Source organism: Copadichromis virginalis, linkage group LG4, assembly GCF_057382275.1.
Source record: "Copadichromis virginalis isolate Kocher_CV1m ecotype Utaka linkage group LG4, C_Virginalis_male_GT1.1, whole genome shotgun sequence".
Lineage (NCBI taxonomy): Eukaryota > Metazoa > Chordata > Actinopteri > Cichliformes > Cichlidae > Copadichromis > Copadichromis virginalis.
Window position 1 is genome coordinate 20,877,047 of NC_140621.1, and position 19,603 is coordinate 20,896,649.

The following is a 19,603-nucleotide window of genomic DNA, read 5'->3' on the forward strand; positions in this document are numbered from 1 at the left end:
AGAAAAGCTCCAGAGAGATCGCAAAAACTGCAGAAGTGGCCAAATCAGCAATCAGGTAGAAATAAGGAATGCGCTGCCCAGCTCAGCATCACCAAAAGAATTAAAAGACCATAGAAGACAATTAAAGTGGATGATTGTAGAATTCTCTCTTTGGTGAAGAAAAACCTTTCACAATGTCAACCCATATCAGGAACAGACTTGAAAAGCTATGTGTATTATTGCCAAAGTCTACAGCCAAGAACTTACAAAAAGGTGCAACCCACTCATTACACTCAAGAACAAGACGGCTAGATTAGAGTTAGCAAGAAAAAAAATGTAAGACTCCGGATAGTTCTGGGGAAAAAAAATGGATACAATTTGGGCAAGATCAACATGTACCAGAATGAAGGTACGAGAAACAAATGTAGAAGAAGAGAAAAAGCTCATGATCTAAAACATACACATCATCTATCAAAGATGGTGGAGGAAGTGTCGTAGCATGGGCATGTATGGCCGAGCTAGAACTAGCAGGCATGTATGACCAAGTATAACCATGCATATTCATGTATGGCAGTGTAACTACGTCACTAGTGTTTATTGGTCATATGTCTGCTGATAGAAGTAGCAAGATGACATGGATGATGAACCAAAGTATACTGCAAAAGCAACCACAGAGGTCCTGTTCTTCAATGGCCAAGTCATTTACCTGATCTCAACCCAAAAGAGCTATTTTTCTGTTGTTGAAAATGAAACTGAATGTAGAGAGACCCACACACAAGCAGCATCTAATAACAGCTGCAGTAAAGGCCTATCAGGGGATCGCAAGGGAGGTTAGTGATGTTCATGGGTTTAAGACTTTAGGCAATCACTGACCGCAAAGGATTTTCATTTCATTTCAGTTTTAAAAACAATTTTTGTATTAAAAATTATCCTAGTTTGTGAAATGGAGAACTGTTTATTACATAAAAGACCGAAATTCCTGAACAGCTAATGCAATACTTTTATTATTATTTTATCACTGGCTAGAAAAAACATTTTTGCTCCCAAATAAACTTTGATAAGTGTTTTTTTCCCTCCTGTATGATATACTTTTACCAAATTCTTGCAGCTACACATTCTCCCATAGATCTCAACATATTCACTGACACCAATATCACCGGTCGACTTGTACAATAAACCAGCCTGCTTTAGTATTTATTGTTCCAACCTAACATCTGAAGAAAGAGGCCGGTTGTGTATTTAAACTCTCAAGGTCGCGATGAGCCGTTTAATCTTGATACGTCTCCCAGACTGTAAGAGGAAGAGCTCTGTCAGAAACCACGATGTCTGATTGCCTTGGGGGTCAAGTGGAAAACAACTCCTTCGCACACAGATCCCCCCCCGAAGCTGCACTGGAGGGAGTGTTCTTTTGTGAACATCTGAATGAACTACCTTGACCCCAGAAATCTTGTGACACCAGCTTTTCTAGAGTGAAAACACAATGTACTCTCACACAGACACGAGAGAAAGGAAACAAGTCAAGAATGTGGAGTTGCTTCAAAACAATATATAACGCATGTCTAACATTAAGCGGCTGGTCACAGAGTAGCTCATGAATAATAACATGCCTAGGTGTAAAAACACCCCCCCTCCAAACTCTTTGTAGCAAATCTCAGCTCTCATATCAAAATCATAACAGAGACAGGTCCATTGTTTTCATGTATGTTTTATCTTTAAGACAAAAGCCTTTCTGATGTGCCGCTAACCCTATGTGGCTGTCTTCAACTGTCAACTGCACCCCCACTCAGCGTGGCAGTGGCTGATAATCGTCACTTCAATATTTCCTGCAAACCTTTGATCGTTTACCCGTTAGTTATGACTTCTCAGAACAATACGCTGTAGCTGGCATTCAAAACACTGATAAATCTTTGCATTTACTGGATGGTTACATGGGGATGACAGTGTCTTTTAGATGCAAATGCAATCTGTTTAATGGTTTAACCAGCAGTGTCTATTTATATGACGATTTATCGTTGCAGCAGCCAGTGAAGCGCTTTATGTCCCGGCCCTTTCTTCAGTTTCCGGGGATGTTTTGAAAAATATTTCAACACACTGTAGTCTTTATATTTAAGTGGTTTTAAAATATGCTATTTTTTAACATTTTATTTTATAAATGCCATTCTAATTACAAACCCAACTGTTCAGCCATGGAGCAAATCGATAATGAAGCACAGTTTCTCCATTCCTTAGATATAAGACTGGCCTCATATCCCCCCCATTTACAGCGATCTACAGCAAATTACACGCAACGTAAACTCCATCTGGCCTGGAAATGAGTGTAAGCATGCTTATTAACACAAAGGTTGAGTGCTATTTGGTGCCTGGAAAGCAATCATGTTGTGGATATAGATGAGGAAAAAAGAGATGTCACAGCCGTTAGTAATATCCACGCCCAAAACAAGCGTGGTGTCACATGGTCATAAAGTCTCGTATGGAGTAATTTAGATAGTTTATTTTTTATTTGGTATATAAATACTGTTTACATTTGTTACAGTAACAGAAATAAAAGTGACGCTCTCTGCCTCCTACAGTAAGATCAGCCGCCAACACTAATATCGGCTCCTGCGGTTTAATTGAATCTGCTGCGTCTCTATCAGCGAGCCAGATTTCAAATGGGTTGTGAAAATGGTTTCTCGACTCTTAATTGAAGAAGAGTGAGTGAGATGGGGTGATAAGCGAGCTACACATCTTCTATGCAGATTGCGTTACTTTTCAATTGGCCACGTTTAAGATATTTATTGAGCCGGAATCTAAGCTTAATCTAAAACATGCCCCTTATCATGAGAAATTAATCAGACGGAACAGATGGGGAGGAATAACAAGACTGCTCCAAATGGATGTCAGTCGCCCGTTAGCTGTCTCCAATAGACCGAGTGCTCGCTGATAATAGAGTGAAGATAACACGATGATGGCGATGACGGAGATGAGCACAGAAGTCAAGAACAATTGCACAGTGAGTTAGAAACTCGCAGACCTGCTGCTCGAACTTCTGTCTGAGGTCGTCGAGTTGCTGCGAGAACTCTTTGGCCTGCTTCTCCCTGAGGGACCTGGAGCGCTTCAGGTCCTCCTCTACCTTCTCCATCTAAAGGCATCAGAAGAATCCAGCACATAAGTTCATTAATTAGTACACAAGCATAAGGCTGGTCATATACATATATGTATATTTAGAAATATCTCTGCAGAATCGCAAGTACAGTAAATCTCATACACCAAACTACCAGAATAACACCTGGGATCTGCAGGAAAGTGAGGCTCCGGGAATATTTGTCTTTTAATTGGAGATTAATGAAGTGCCACTGAGAAAGAACACAACGAATTCCTGTGATGATGCTGGAATGACGCAGCATGCTGATATATAAATCTACTCAAACTGAAATCTAAATAATTTGCACTGTTACGCAAGCAGTTCACATAAAAATTTATAAGCCTTTGTCTTTGTGTTTTCGTGGAAAAAGGGATTCCGCAGTATTTACCCTATACTCTACTTCCCCACACTCTACCTTTTTCCGATTTTCCTGTTCAGGTGACGGTAATCAGCAACAATTGGAAATGCAATTTACTCAAACGCCTCTGTATTTGGGCTACGCTGTGTGTAACGCTCAGGAAATGCAAAATGTGTTTTGATTAATCCATTTAAAATGCCGAAGCCTCCTTTGAACTATGCGCGCAACAGAGATTTGATTCTGCGTGGTGCTTCTTCTTCTTCTTTTTTTTTTTTTTAAATCAAAATAGGGCAGACTCTTTCCTTTAAAGTGAGCTCTAAAAGTGAGATGCTGATTTTAAAACGAGAGACAGACAGAGAGAGGAAGGGGGTGATACAGATAATCCATTAGATACAACTCTATCTGCAGACAGAGAAAGAGAGAGAAGATGACGAGAGGATGGATGGGTGATGGAAGGAAGGAAGGAAGGAAGGAAGGGGGGGGGGGGGGGAGGAGAGTAAAAACTTCTTTTGAAGTTCTTTCTGCAACATTAAAGCCTTAGCCGGAGAACGTGATGCAGCGATGAACAAGTGGGGTGGGGAGGAAAAGAAGAGGAAAGAGGGGGGGTGAGGATGACAGAGATGCAGGAGAGACTGCTCCCCTCTCCCATGGCTTTGATGTGGGCTGAGGATAAAGTCAGATTGGAGATCAGGATGCCAAGGGGGGGCTCAACGGGAAAAGAAAGAATGAGCAACAGGATGGAAGGATGAGAACATCAGAAAAGAGTAGCAGGATGAAGTGGCGCACCGATGTAGACATTTTCCAAGGCATCGCTCGCCACACATGTGGCCTTGAATTCAAGTAGCAAGAACAAGAAAGAAAGAAGGCAAACAAAAGTTCTGTCTTCCTGTGCAAATATTTAAAAATATTCAGTGTTGTGGCACCGATCCAAAAGAGTCTACTCGCAATAACGCAAAAACTTCAAGAAAGTCCCAGCTTCGACAACACCTGAATATGCTTTATTACTTGAATGGGATCTTCTTCCTTTTTTCTGCTCAGATGCATCAGATGCAAGCAGCACACTTTCTTTCTTCTTCTTCTTCTTCGCTTTTTGAAATACAAGAGGGTATTTTAAATTCAGGCTTGGGAAATAACGTTTAGTTTGTTTGCCCACGAATATCCAAAGCTCCCACTCAGACATAATAATGATTAGCCATTTAAAATACATAAATAAAAATAACCAGCAACTAAAACTTAATAATCTCTCCAGCATTGGGCCCTTTAAAACATTTAGGACCACACTCGGTGCAGCCTGGTCAATACTGCACACACGCAGTAAATGCTTGACAAAAGCGCCTATAGCTAAACTGATTAGTAAAACAGCATCAGAAGTTTTCGAGCCGAGTGCGTATCGATCGGAAGTCTCTCCCAATAAGCAGCAGCCCACGCAGCGAGGCAGCGCTGATCGCGAGGCAGGCCCGACGTACTAATTAGTCTGCTTGCTTAATGCGGCGACCTGCTCTCCTCTGGAACCTGACCAGCCTACGTCACGCCCACTGACAAGAAGAGAGTTCACTGTGCGATAGCGGTGAAGTGAATACACCTGCTTAATGAGCGGGATTACAAATAATTACATTCATCTGGAATGACTGGATGGCTCAAAAAAGGGCCTGAGGGTGATAATGTTCTTGGCTCTTGCATATAGATTTTTCAGTGTAAGAGCAAAGGTGCTGGAAAAATGATGCCTTGCAGAATATGTTCTCTGTGGTTAGGCTGAAAAAATATAAAGAGCATGTGTGTGTGTGCCCATTGTTCTGGTTATTGCCAAGCAGGCAGCTCACTCCGCTTGCGGTACAGCAAACCTGACACAGGGTTACAGTTAAAGTGTGTGTGCATGTGTAAACACTAATCTGTTCTGGCACACAACAGGAAACACAAACATTGCACAAGAGGAATGTGCAGTCCTCGCATGAATATGGATGCATTCGTGTAACAGAAAACAGGTGTGCGTGGATGCCAGCCCGTGTTCGCTCGCATGCATTGTGATTACGGCGCGCGCTGATGTGCGTTATCGGACCTGCAGTTTCATGTCAGCGTAGGCCTTCTCAGAGCTGAGCTCCACCTGTTTCTTGAACTGCTCCAGCGCCATATCTGCCTGCTGGATGTGGTGTCTTTGGCTCTCCCTGGCTCTGTCCAGCTGGCTCTCCTTCTCCCTTCAAACCAAACACACACAAATGAACACACACTACATAGCCATAGAAACACAATTGCAGACAAGAAATCCAGAAATAGTTAAGAAAGAAAGTAAACTTTTATTTTTGTAGAACTTCTCAAAACAGTAGTTTCATAGTAAAAGACAGAGAACGAAGATAGACCTTAGAAGCAGAAAATCATCACTGTTCTTTTTGCATACACTCTATCAGGTTTGGTTGACCCTTTAAAACCTGAACTGTGAAATAATTGCCATATTATTTTGCAAAATTCTAATTGTTTGAAAATAGAGTATTTATGGAACCTGAGGACAAATTAACAAACGATCAAATAATGACATATTAATTTGCATATATGAGTTTTAATTTGCTACAGCTGACAATTTTTGCAATTTAATGATTATAAATGTATTGTGAAGTTTATTTAGGTTCACTGATAATATAGAAGTTTTAAAAACTCAGCAACACTCATGTATCAAACACGATAGACTGAGCTTTAATGTGGTGCTTTCTCTCGACATCAAAGAGTGAAATATTCAACAAACAACAAGTTTCTTTCCCATGTTGAACGATGTGTGAAGACTTTCCATGATCCTTCATTATCGTTCACCCTGTTTTAAATTAAAATAAGTCACTTTGTGCATGCGGTATAGCCTCGCTCATCGGAATGCGTGGCTGTATCTCCCAGGCAGGCGTGCCGATGCTACTGCCGGTAAATGTCAGGTCACAGTCTTCCAAGAGGAGAGGGACTGACAGGCACACTGAGAGGGATGGCCTCATACTGAGAACTGTCAGAGCCCAGCCAACAGGCCCAGCCGCAACATCATATACAATGTAGCTGTCAAGCTTAACGCACAGAAGGTAGGTGGGGAAGGGAGTGTGTCTGGGCGGAGGGATACAGAGTAGAAAAAAATGACAGCGCTAGAAGCCAGGGAAGTGTGTGAAGGTGTTATTTTTGTAAACAGCTTTTAAATTTCTGTCCATCCATCCACTACACCTGCTTATGCGGGAGGGTAGAGCTGGGCAGGAGACACGTGACACCACGAACAGGCTGTCAGTCAATCACGAAACTGACACCAGACAAAGTTGCTGCTGACATTCAAACCTGGAGATGCAAATGAACCGAAATATTTTTGGAGCCAGGCTAAACTTCTTGCTCTAAATTTGCACCTCTTTGCATATTTTTTGGTTTATTAACCGATTTAAAAAAAAAAAAAAACTGAAATAAAGGCAGACATAAGAAAATACACAGCTATATGAAAAATATTAAAAACTAAAAAATTACTAAAGAATTAAAAATAAATATACAACAGACTAGTTGACACACGTTTGCTATTATTATATGATTCTATACTCAATATTGTGATGACAAAACTCTGTTGTCACCAATGACTTCGACTCAGACTTGACTGTGAAAAATAATGCGCAAAAGCACGCACATCTGTTCTGCCACCTCCAAGTGTTTGTCACATGATACCCACAGTAGATTTCGAAGTGTTGGAATTTGGCAGATTCACTCATCTCTTGCATGACACTTCTTGATGAAACCATGTTGACAAAATGCAACCAAAAAACCCCCCCCACAAACCTGGAAAATATTATCCCCTTACACTCGTATAACGTTCGTATTTTAATGACGCCACACGTGCTCCTCACATGTGTGGCGTGCACGAATATAGTCTGAATAAACAACTTAAGAATTGCGCACCCAGGTTTAAAAACACCAAAAAACAGATCATAATAATTTAACGACAGCATCTGTTATCCATGTACAGTGCATAAATGGGACTTTGCTAAAAACAGAATTGCGTGAATTGATTTAATTTTCACAAAAAGTAACACTAAATGTGCAACTACAACAACGGGTACATGGACTGCAGCTACTATTTCAACCCTTCAAGATGCTTCATCTGATTCAAGCACAAAGAGCACGATATCAGGGGGGACAGTACGACTGACTGTGCACTTTTTCCTCTTTACAGTGTGCCTTATGCAGTGCTTTGAGTATAAGTGAATGTGTGGCTGTGTTTTTCTGCTCCCTTGTAAATTGCTACTCTAAGAGGGTATGGATAATTATTCCCTCTGGACAGACAAGCAGCAGCGAGAATGAAATTCTGGCCAGTGGGACTTTAAACCAATTAGAAGTACAACTATTACTAAATTACAACAGGCACACATCGGGTGGTGGTGGTAGGGGGAGGCACTATGCTCCGTGCATTTATCTGTACTTCACAAAGCAGGAAGGCTGTCAAAAGCAGCATGATTATGAGCATCCATGCACAACTTAAAAAATAAATTAAATGAAAAATTGGAAGTACATCTAAAGAAAGGCATATAGTGGTTTGCAGCTTTGTAAAGTGGTTAATCTCTTCCTGTAATCAAAGAAACAACTTTAGGTGTTTATAAAGACAGAACTGAAACTGAGGCGATAAAACCCCCCCAGCAAAAACAGAGGAGGCAATAAAATAAAAAAAATTAAAAAAACAAAACAGCAGAGAACAAAAGCAGAGGATTGAGAAAGGAATGTGCAAGCTTTCTCTCCTCTTTATAGAGTTCTGTCTCTTTGTAATTTTGGTTTCTCTCATGTTGGACATCAAACGACAAAGTGTTTTTTTTTTTTTTGCCTCTTTCCCAATTTTGTGTACTCTGTAATTATTAATCAGTCTCGTTGCACGACTGCCTTCCGGACTCAGACAGACACAAAGGATATGTGGGGAGACTGAGATGGAAAAAAGAGAAAAAAAAGAGGAAAAGAGAGAGGAAGATGGAAAAATGGATGTCACAGAAATAGCAAGTTTTTTTTAAAACTTCCAAGAGGAGAGCAGAGAGAGAGAGAGGGAGAAAAGAATTGGGTGTGTGTCTCGCTTGAGAGACAACTGAGCCTGCGCGTGCGTGCGTGCTCACGTGCGTGTACAGAGGCCTTTGTTCATGAGCCACAATCCCAAACTCTCTGTGTGACTGACAACTCTACTCAAGGAGTGCACTATGAGTAAGTTGGAGCTGGCTGCTGGGCCTATACCTCAGAGAATACACAGGAAGAAAAAAAAGTGACTGCAGCTAACTTCAAGTATGTGACAGATTGAAACATATTATGCTCTTAAACTGAGGAGAGCAGGTGAACGCTTGGCCTCTTCGGAGAATCTCGGGAGCATAACTGTGTGTGTGTGTGTGCACGTGTGAACGTGTGTGGTCACTACAGCGGTAGACAGCGTGTCACCATCAATAACAGAGCAACGAGGGTGAGATGAGAGGACAGCGAAAAAGGAGTCAAGGAGGCCTGGCAGAGAGAAATGGAGAGGGAAAGGGAAGGAGAGGGGTGCCAGCGCCAGGGCGGCCTGTTGGCTTTAAATGGATCTCTGGTCAGAAAAGTGGAAGGAGAGGAGGCTCAAATTAAAGATGTGCCTTCGCTAAAGAGGAAGTCCTCTTATCCCTCAATCCTTAAACAGCTGTTTAAAGGGGAGGAAGAGAGGGCGGCAAAGAGAGAAGAGTGTTTGTGTACTAGAGAGGGTGAAGGAGCTTCCGCCATCCAGCCGCCTGGCAGACAGGAGGGGTGCGGGGATGCCGGCATATTCCGGACTCCTCTGACCACACGGTGCCACGTGCCGCCTGTGTGAGTGCGCGAGCACATGGCGGATACACAATGAAGTTACTGTATATAGGCTCACGCATGCAGTTGACACAAAAGCACCCGCTGACGTCTGTGCACAAAGACGAAACTCTTAATTGCTTATGCAAATATTCTTTTCATGTAAGCAAGAGCATTTAAGAATTGTATGGGCTGTGATGTGGGTGGAGCAGCACATGGAAAAGACTGACAAACAGACCAGAATGCACGCTTGCATATGGATGCCGCTGGTCTCTAGCATAAAAAGCCAGAGAGTCAGTGTGAGTGTGTGTTTGTGTGTGTGTGTGTGAGAGAGAGAGCCAAGTGCATGTGAGTGCCTCCACATCTGCGTCTGTGAGCTCATCCAAACGGAATGATAACGAATCCACAGACACATCAAAGGGGCTCGGAGAAAAAAAGCGAGAGCACATAAAAAGAGAGAAAATGCAAAACTGAAATATTCAGCGCCCTCTGAAGAAAAAATAAAACAGGCTTGGTTTTCATCTGCATCCCCAGAGAAAGAGAAAGGGAGAGAGAGTGGGAAAAAAAAGAAGAAGACAGAAACAGACACAGAATAAGAGACAGACCACAAATAAGTGAACACAAAAGAGAGATAGCACAAGGGCAAGAAAATATTAAAGGCAGAAAGGGTAGAAAAGAGGGAATAGAAAACAGAGCATCGTCGAGCTGGATGGCTTTAAAGCCAACCTACAGTTCTGGCCTTGTTTATGAGCAGCATTTCACTTTAATAAATTAAACAAAAAAAACAGCCACAAACGTAAAGAGCACAGCCCTCCGCCTACAGTGGCATCTACACATGTAGTCGTCCGCGTGCCTGCAGGGAACAGCTGCCTCGGTAGCATCTTTAAAGACATGACTGTTGACCTTTATTTTTTTAATTTAAGCCCCAACCTTCTAGCAGTTTGCCAAACCCCAAAGATTTTGTGGCAAAACGATGAATCAAAGATGCAACAACTAAGTTGAATAATCAAAAGAACAACAAGCGGTTGCTCAAAGGCAACCGCTTTCCAGTTTTTCTCAGTCAAGCTGAATATGAATTTGTGGAGCAAAAATAAGACACATCAATTGGCCAGTGGAGATGCTACATTTTTAATATATTTCAGTATTTTCTGATATATCTTAGACCAGATCAGTCACAGAAATACGCGACAATGCAATAACTAAGTAGCTGATTTCCACATCTCGGAGAAGTTGCAAAGGGAATCGCTTTGGAGTGCTTTGCTCGAGAACCAGAAGGATATGACATCTGACATGATGACATTTCAAACTTTGCTGTGAAGTTTATGCTCTCGCATAATCCCCGGAGAAGAAGAAGAAGAAGAAAAACGACTTTACCTCACACTACTTAGTGAGTCGTACCTCAAAAACACCTAAACACCAATAAGGAGAGAGAATAATGAATCTGGTGCAACACACACTGGCAGTAGCAGTATGTAGGTGGATAAACATGGTGGGTGGGACGGAGCAAAAAGACAAAGAACAATATATGTTTGTCATTGTTCAAACCAGCTCTGGAGCTCGCTCAGTTCCAAGGCGTTAAAGAAAAAGTTGTTCCCTCCAAACAACTTGTCGCTTTAGTGTAGCGCAGACACGCCGAGGGAAGGCTGTTATTTGTGCTCTCTATACATCCGATTCAAACTACAGCAATAAAAAACCAAATGGAGCAATTTTTTAATAAAAGTTTGAGATAAATCTAGGAAAATGTTGTTCTAAGTTGGTTTTCCTGTCTCTGCTGTTGGCTTAAAATGCTATTTGGCTTTACAAATTATGCAGACTACAATGGAAACATGCTAAATCAACTAGGCACAAGTCCCTAAAGTGAGACTACTGTATTTACATATCCCAAACATAATGCAGTGGAAGATGAAGTTGAGTGAAACAATGAAAGCCCTGAAGACAATCCGTGCAGTCTGAACCATCAGCTCTAAGCGAGCCTGCTGGTCTAAATTCAGACTCTCAGCGCAGATTTGGAAGAAAACCAGCTTCGCGTAGAAATGCCAAGCTTGGTTTCGAGTGACGACCGTGAAAGCAGAGAAAACCAATTAAAAATCATTAAAGCAGGATATTAAAATGTAAGACCATTAAGTGATGGGGTGATTAAATATGACAAATAACAGCTGAATAACAAATAACCAGAATTACTGCTCATTTTTATTCATTATCTACTTTACTAATTCAGTATTCAGAAATAGGAGGAAATACTGGTTAGACTGACTCAGTTATATCCTTGCAGTGCTATCTGATCATTACAAGCTTGAATAATAAACATACAAATAAGTATTCATTTAAAAAAAATCTATCAAAATCTATTTAAAGGACAGAATATTCATTTTGTCAAATCTGTGGTATTGAACTGATTCTTAACCCATTCCCAACTCCCCCTTTCAAAGTAGTTATCATGGGAGTCAATATTGAGCCCCACTGAAGCTTCTCAATATTCAGGATCCATACCTCCACCTGCTCCTCCTGCACCTGAACATTAACCGTGCTGCTGGATGGCCCCTGCTTGGCTACCTCTGGTCCCTCTCAGGACCCCATCCCTATTTCCCTCCATCCCTCCTGTCATGGGAGAGGAATGCTGAGAAAGATAAGACCACTTCAAAGACACACCCAGTTGTAGAAAAAGTGTGCGCACACACACACTAGCATGAAAGAAGGCATTGGATGAATCCTTTATCTTTAAGAGTAGAAGGACATGCATGAGGGACCCTATCTCATGCATGCATATGGGTATGCACAAGGTGAACAATGACACGCAGCCAGAAGGAAACACACGTTGCCAAGAGCTGATTAGAGAATAAACAGTGAAAAAAGGCGACGTTTCCCCCCCCCGAAAAGGAAGAAAAAAAAATCAACATTAGTAGGGAAGCGACAAACTTTAAACTAGAGATGGATTGTTAAATAAATCAAAGACTGAAACATCATATTAATGATGCCGCGTGTGAAACTGGATAGCCGCTCACAGTCAAGTGCTACTTCAGCCACTCCAAAGTGTAAATAATCAGAGAGACAAAACCAAAGTTTGCACCACGCCTTAGTAAAGATGTGGTTTTGTTTAACGCAGCTGGGATACAAGTTCTAGGAAGGGCGGCATGAAAAATAAAACGATGCCTGCGTCTCAGAGAGAAAAGAAACGCCATAATCTACAACCTTTTTCTTTTTCTCTACTCTAAAAATTTGAGTGGTTTTCTATTTTCCCCAAATTGTGATTTGGAGGTCGTTGCTGCAAAGCAGGCAAGCTGTTCCCCAGATGAGCTCCCTCCTCTCTTTACTACCCCATCCACAACCACCACTATCTGTGGTGTATCTCTCCATCTCCATGCTAATGCCCTGTAATGATCTGAGGCACGTTGGGATGAAAAAAAAGGAGAGAAACTTGTTCCCACGCAGCTTTGTAGTGCTTTCTGTTGTTGTTGCCATAGTAACACAGACCAGGAACTCAAACTGACACAGCAATGCTTATTTGCATGACAGGACAAGAAGATCATATTCTTCTTAGACTTTGAATGGGTATCACTTACTTATGCTACATATGAATAATCAGATCCATTAAAAATGCACAACCAGCAGTCGCATCAACTTATTAAGAAAAAAATATAAATTTGTGGATTTTTTAAATATTTTTTTTTATATAGGCAAAGACTGTTAATAATAAATCTATGTTCACATAGTCTGCATGGATCATTGTGCATGCATTATACAGATGCATGTATCGCAGAGTATCTGAAGGAGGAGGTTTCTTGAGCAGTTCTATTTGTTTAATTTTATCATTCATCCTCCAATCTTCACTCACACACACACACACACACACACACACACACACACACACACACACACACACACACACACCTGCGTGCGGTCTTGCTTTGACTTTGAAGTTCTGCTGGATCGCTTTTAAAGGCCGTCAGTGTTGCCACGGCAGCAGGCAGGTAGCAGACATCAGGCTGCTCAGTGTGTTCGAGAAAGTGTGTGCGTGTGTATGCAGCCTGAGTATTTAATTAGCTAAGAGCCCAACGGGCCACTTGCCGTTTTCAGTGTTTAAATGAGGGAATGACTGGCTCGTTACTGATACTAACAACAAGGATAATTTATGCACAAACGGATCCGTCTGCTGTGTTTAAGGACGTTCTCTGTAGCTGGGCTGACAATGACAAGCAAACAATAAGAAAACACAACCATCAGTGTCCCCTTATGATATTTACACCGATATTTACTAAATGCTACAAAAATGTGTTTTTTTGTTGCATCATGGTGACTGAAAGAAAGGAAGAGGAGTAACAACCATACAATCTTTTCCTCAAACAGCCACAGTGTTATTGTTAGTGTTTGTCTAAGACCACTTTGACCATAGAAGAAGAACCCTGGAAGACCTTTGGGTTTCTATTATGCTACAACAAACAGCTAAAACCCACTCGGGGTGAGTGATGGCACTGTGACGAGCTTGGGCCATGTATAGCTGGAACTGGAGCTACAGTTGCTGAATAGGCCGAGCCGGCGCTCTGTTTAATTGTGCAGAACATGATCTAGTCTTGCCACAGAAACTATAATCTGCTTGTGGCCAAGTAATATGGCCCTGTATGGGATTAATTACCCAGTGGAATGTACTGACTGGCTCGCTGGTTGGTTTGCTGATTGTCTGCAGTCTGCTGAAGTCGAGCATTTCAACATATGCAGCTCTGGATAGAAGAGAGTGTTGAAGCTAAAGGAGTTAGTGTTGGATGTGGCATTTAGAGTAGATTACATGTTATTTTTTATCCATTCCTTTAATAATATTTTCCTCTATAGTAGGAATTCTGAAACATTGTAGCTACAAGTTTAATTAACAACACTATTTAGGTGTGGCTACATTCCATTTAGGTAAAGCTGTTTCATTGCCCTGCATTTGTGCACTACAATAACTTCTTGAACCACGCAATGTATGTGAGCAATCATTATTGGAAACAGTTAAATCTGCACTTTCAACGCTCAACACAACTGCCTTGAAGCAGGAGCTGCAGCAGTATATCATGCTGAAAACATAGTCAATGTGTTTGCAAAGCGTTGTGTATTTAACAATCAGACAGGCCCAAAGAAACACTGACATTCCTCCCCTTCAGACATCCTTCGCCACCATTCGATTGCGTGTCCTTAAAAGTTGTCACAGCAGTTGTCTGAATGTGTTGCAGACACATTAATGAAATGCACATGCTTAAGACTCCATATGTCTTTGAGCTTCTTTGTGCAGCTCACTGAAAACTTGATTGTTGTGGACCACGGGGCTCCACAATCTTTGTATATGTGCCTTAGACCAAACATACCAACAACATAGCATTATTAATGTTATTAATACTTCTCATCTTATCCTTCATTGAATCCTCATCCTTGCTGGATGTCGTCACTTAGTCAAAATGTTTGACACTTTTCCACAGATGCTGGAGAATATGGCTCATCTTGGACATCTTTTTAATACTGATCGCCTTTCATACTTCATACATACTTCTTTTTTCTTTTTTTTTTAACTTGAGCCACAGTGAGTTTTACTTTTTACTTTTCTTTCTTAACCACTTTTAATCCAGAGGAAGCACTTAATCCAATGCCTATTTTGTGTCTGCACTAATTTTTTGAACATTTCTAAAGAGATATTAGTGACTGAGGACCAGTCTGGATGGCAGAAAGGGTTGAGGGCGCACATACGCATAGGTCTTCCTTCTGGCGACAAAGATGGAGAGAACTAAACAATCCAAAAGTGTATTTACCCTTCACTAGAGTGACACTGACAATGTTCATTAATCGTATGAGTATGTCTGAGTGAAGCAATCATGTATATAAATGACAGAATATGGTTACTTTAACAGATTTCACAATTGAGCAATGATGGGTATCTCACTGACTTAAAAAGAGCATATTTATTGTTAAATACTGTGTTACAGGCCACCCTCACTTACTCCTGTGGGAAATATATGGCTTTTTAGTTTATTCAAAACAGCTGTATGCTGCATCTGGAAACAGGACTGATGAGAATCATGAGACTGAATTGAAACAAATTGCTGAATGATGGTAGTAAGCTGAGTGGAGGCTGAGGAAAAGTGAATTAAACAAGAACTGTTGGTGGATTCACCGCACGTCATTACTTTGCCATTTTATCAATTGTTGATATCAAATATTGATCAGTGTAGCGTTCATGTTTTTTAATTTTCTTGACTCAATGTGCATCACCCCATAACACTCTTTAATATTAACCAATACCCAGGCTGTTTCTCGTCCATTAAATATCAGCCGTATGATTGTGTCAAAGTCGACAGTTTTGTTTATCAGCTTTCATTACTATAGAGACTACTCGGTTTATACAATAGGATTAGATTTGCCAGTTTTCATCAAGTCATCGCAAACACCAGTCACATGTGAAGCTCTGAGACTTTCAAGGCTCTCAACTCAGTACTAGTTTCAGTTATGAGAAGAGATCAAAGAGAGCGCGCAAGGGTTGACTTGTTAAAGCCAAACTCCGCCTTAAAACAGAATTCATACACGCTGTTTTTATGATCAAAGACTCAAAGTCAGTAGACATAAACAACTCCTTTTAATAAAGTCTGAAGCCACAAAATCGAGGCCCAAATCTGTGATATTAATGACTCTTAAAAAAAAAAAAAATCATGCTTGCTAACATTAGACATGTTGGAAACTTTGCTGCCGGTTTCAGTACAGATAGTGATAATGCACCGTGACTCTCCATGTACCTGCCACAACGGCAATGTGACAACGTCAGAATATGACTGGGTTGGTTCTGTATTGTGTTTGTGCCTGAAAATCTGCCTGATCGTCCTTTTACTCCTCATTCTGTTGGATTTTGGAAAGACATCTGATGCTGAAATGCTGATGAAGTATCTTAAACAGACTAAATAATTATCAATGGAGTCTAAAGCATAGACCCAGGATGTAATTACCCATGAAACGTCTTTAATTCAACACAACTCTCTGTTTAGCCTTTTCCCATCATACCTGAGTGCTTCTTCCAGTTTGGCTATCTTCCTTTTAGCCTCTGCCTTTTCCTTCTCTGCCTCAGTTTGAAGTGCCAAAACCTTAGACAGATAGAGAGGGAGAGAGAGAGGAAGAGGGAGCGAGGATGAGAGTATAGGAGGAACAGAGAGAGAGGTGCGAGTGAGTGCAAAAGCAGACACCATCAAACATCACTCAAGGAAACTCTTCTGCCTGTGACCTTGTGCATCTGGTCTCATCTCTTCTATCACCCCATCAAAAGTAGCTGAGCCCATCCCGCCTGCCTTAGAGGGCCTCTCAATCTGAATCTATGGCAGCCATATGGGACCTTCTCATGTCCAGATACCATACCACAGTCTCCTTCTTGTGTATCCTTTAGCACTCCTCGGGAGCGGAGCGAGGAATCTTTCCAGAGTAAACAAAAAGGAAAATGAACAACGGACTTGTCTGTCTTTCATTCCCCCGTCACCTCGTGAAGCAAACAAAGAAGAGGAAAAAAGAAAGAAATACACACACACACACACACACACACACACACACACACACACACATCAAAAGCAATCCACTGAGGGAAGCTTAATTTAAATCCTCCTTGACCCCAAATAAAGAACACACATGCCTGCTAAGTTTTTGCAGGTGTATCACTCACAGGCAGCCAGATGTGTATGCCAGCCTGCCACCAAGATGTGGCACTTTGAAGATGACCCAGCTGCAGTGTGGAGCTTAAACCTGATCTTTACCTATGAAGTCTGGCCTGGCCTAGTCTGGTCCAGCTCAGATCATTAACAATAGCCTTTGTACTTTATGCTTTATGGCTGCTCTATGGCTTTAAAAGGGGTCTCTCAAAGGAGAGGGGGTAATCAAGCACAGGCCTGGGTACAGAGACAGTGCATACTTCAGACAGACACCCCCCCCCCCCCCAAAAAAAAATGTTTATTTCAATTTGCTTCTAACTTGTTTCTTATTTTTACAACTTAATAATTCTTGTTCTAAATTACCAACTTACCATCCTGCCTTCCTTTGCGCCAGCCTAACATCTACCTGTTAACTGAGGCTTTTAGGATTTTACAAGAGCAGAGAACCATGAGGAACATGCGGCTCCAAGCTTTGATCTCCACTAATCACTTTGTTCAGGGGTGGTTTTGATATAATGACAGGAGGTTACTGAGCTTGGCAGATGGATTTTTCCTTATGGAACAGGAACACACTACCTTTTTCTCACAGCTGATCAGCAGTTCATCTTTTTCCTGCTGAAATTTCATCTCTTGATCCTGAAAGGAAGCAGAGTCGAATCAATAGGTCAGAGAGAGCTGCTAATGACAAGCACTTTTAAAGCTCGTATTGTTGCAGTGACGAAACAGAGGTTTAAAATGAGCGTCGCCACCCGAATCATATCATACCCTGACTTGTTGGTGTCTTCGATGTTCACTGTCCTCGAGCTGCTGTTTGATCTGAGCCACAGTTTTCTCTAAATCTGCCATCACCTCAGAGGCCTGCAATAGAGAGTGGAGAGATTTGCTAAAAGTTGTGTGTTATTAATCAGTCAGCAGCAAAATTTAGCAGGCCGAGGGAGATACGTGTGAGTGTGTTGTGGTAATGTGAACCTTAGCAGCGGAGAGAGCATGCTCATGGTGCAAGTGGCTCAAGTCGGTCTCGTACTTGACTTGGAGCTTCTGCGTGGCCTGCTCATGCTGCTCGCTCAGCTCCTCCTTCTCCTTCTGCAGGATCATAATCCTGTGAAAAGCTAACAGCTTGACTCAGACTTCACGAAAGAGTTTCACACATACAGATCCGTTTCTATTCATACACCATTTTTACTGTCCATCCGCTGCACACTAGCAATAGATTACATAAAGCTTTCTTAAGATGTGAAGAAGACATTTAAATTAAAAAGCACATGGCAGTAAAACCTAGTCATGAAAAGCTGGTTAGTGTTGAAAAGCTTTCAATATTAGCACTAGCTACTCTTCTCCTCTTTATCTTTCAATCCACCCCTATACCACACGCCAAACAGGTTCATACCGTCTGTTGGCCTCCTGGAGTTCAGTGCTGATAGATGCAATGTGGATCTCCAGCTCAGCCTTCTCCTGTGTCACTTTCTGACGCAGCGTGTTGCCCTTCTCCCCTTCTGCTGACTGCTGTTTCACCCGGAGCTCGAGCTCTCTCATCGTTTGCTCCTGGACACACAAGTTGTTACGAAATCAAACAGCTTGAACCGCCAAGGGCGTCAGCACGGGAAAATGAGCATAAGTCAGAGGATCGCATGCTCCACAGAAATCAGGTCACTGATATGAACGTATCGAAGCTAACATGTGGCTAACAGTGCAGCTGAATGATCCTCTCACTTCACTCATTGACAATAAATGATAATTACTCCAAAAATGTGTAATACTATTACATGCTAATAAAATTTGTAGCTGAAAATCCTTCCCTGCTCCACATGGCAAACTTTTAGAAGACCCCTTTGTAAGAGAAAAGACGAGATAAACTTTACTGTCATGTAAGCATACGAAGACTCAAGTTAAAAACAAACAAAAAAAACAACTCAGATGCACATGTTTCTAGTCAGCTGTTGTTCCTCTGTTACATTCTGGCTACTGTTTAAACTTATTACCCAAATTGAGACATAAGAATAAACTCATAGTGATACCAGCTGAAAATGTAAAAGTTAATGAATGCTTCCATAATAGCAAACTGCACAGGCCGCATTTTCTTTCTACAATTCCAGTAACAGACAATAATCAGTTGTTAGATGGGTCAGTGTGTGAAAATTGCCTGATATTACTGGCAATTTCAAAGTCTAGCCACATCTCTTAAATTACTGACATTTAACGCTGGTGGCAGTAAAGTGCTGGTACATCAACATAGGGCATCATAAAAAGCCTATAACTTCATCGATTTAAATATCTGAACATGGTGATCCTGCATCAGATCAAATGACTCCAGCATACACAATGACAGCGTTGAGGTATTTCAGTCTCTTTTCCACTGTCAAAAACTTGATCAAGATTCAGACTTTCAGAAGACAATGATCAAAGTCCAGCGTAAACAGACAGCTTCTTCCTACACTGTTTTGATTAAAAAGAACTTCCCTTCCCTGCCTACTGTCCATCAACATGCACATATGTGTCTTCATGTGTGTGTATGTACACATGACAGCGTGGAATGCAGTGTAGGCGGGCCGATAAAGGCGATGACGGGGCGCTGATTAAAGACGGAGCGTGCTAGTTGATCTAGATGATGACAGAAGATTGCGATGACTGAAGGTGGAGTGACGGGAAAGGCGGGGAATGGTGCGTTTGAAAAGAGTATGCGAGCTGCGCCCGGCAAGGCTGCTGAGAGAGACCTTTGTCTTT

The 19,603-nt window shown here is 41.6% G+C and overlaps 1 protein-coding gene across 7 annotated transcripts in view; it reads right to left on the reverse strand.

The window, feature by feature from the left end:
* cep112 (centrosomal protein 112) overlaps positions 1 to 19,603 on the reverse strand; it is a 123,922-nt gene that overhangs the window by 61,353 nt on the left and 42,966 nt on the right. For 5 of the 7 annotated variants that reach the window (XM_085454153.1, XM_085454152.1, XM_085454146.1 and 2 more), the window contains 7 exons: positions 18,270 to 18,424; positions 17,852 to 17,981; positions 17,648 to 17,740; positions 17,459 to 17,518; positions 16,251 to 16,330; positions 5,518 to 5,653; positions 2,993 to 3,100 (listed from right to left, as the gene is read on the reverse strand). In XM_085454153.1, coding sequence (XP_085310279.1) covers positions 2,993 to 3,100; positions 5,518 to 5,653; positions 16,251 to 16,330; positions 17,459 to 17,518; positions 17,648 to 17,740; positions 17,852 to 17,981; positions 18,270 to 18,424 — 762 coding nt within the window. The remainder of the gene's footprint in view (positions 1 to 2,992; positions 3,101 to 5,517; positions 5,654 to 16,250; positions 16,331 to 17,458; positions 17,519 to 17,647; positions 17,741 to 17,851; positions 17,982 to 18,269; positions 18,425 to 19,603) is intronic. The other 2 variants (XM_085454149.1, XM_085454150.1) reach the window with 1 other exon arrangement.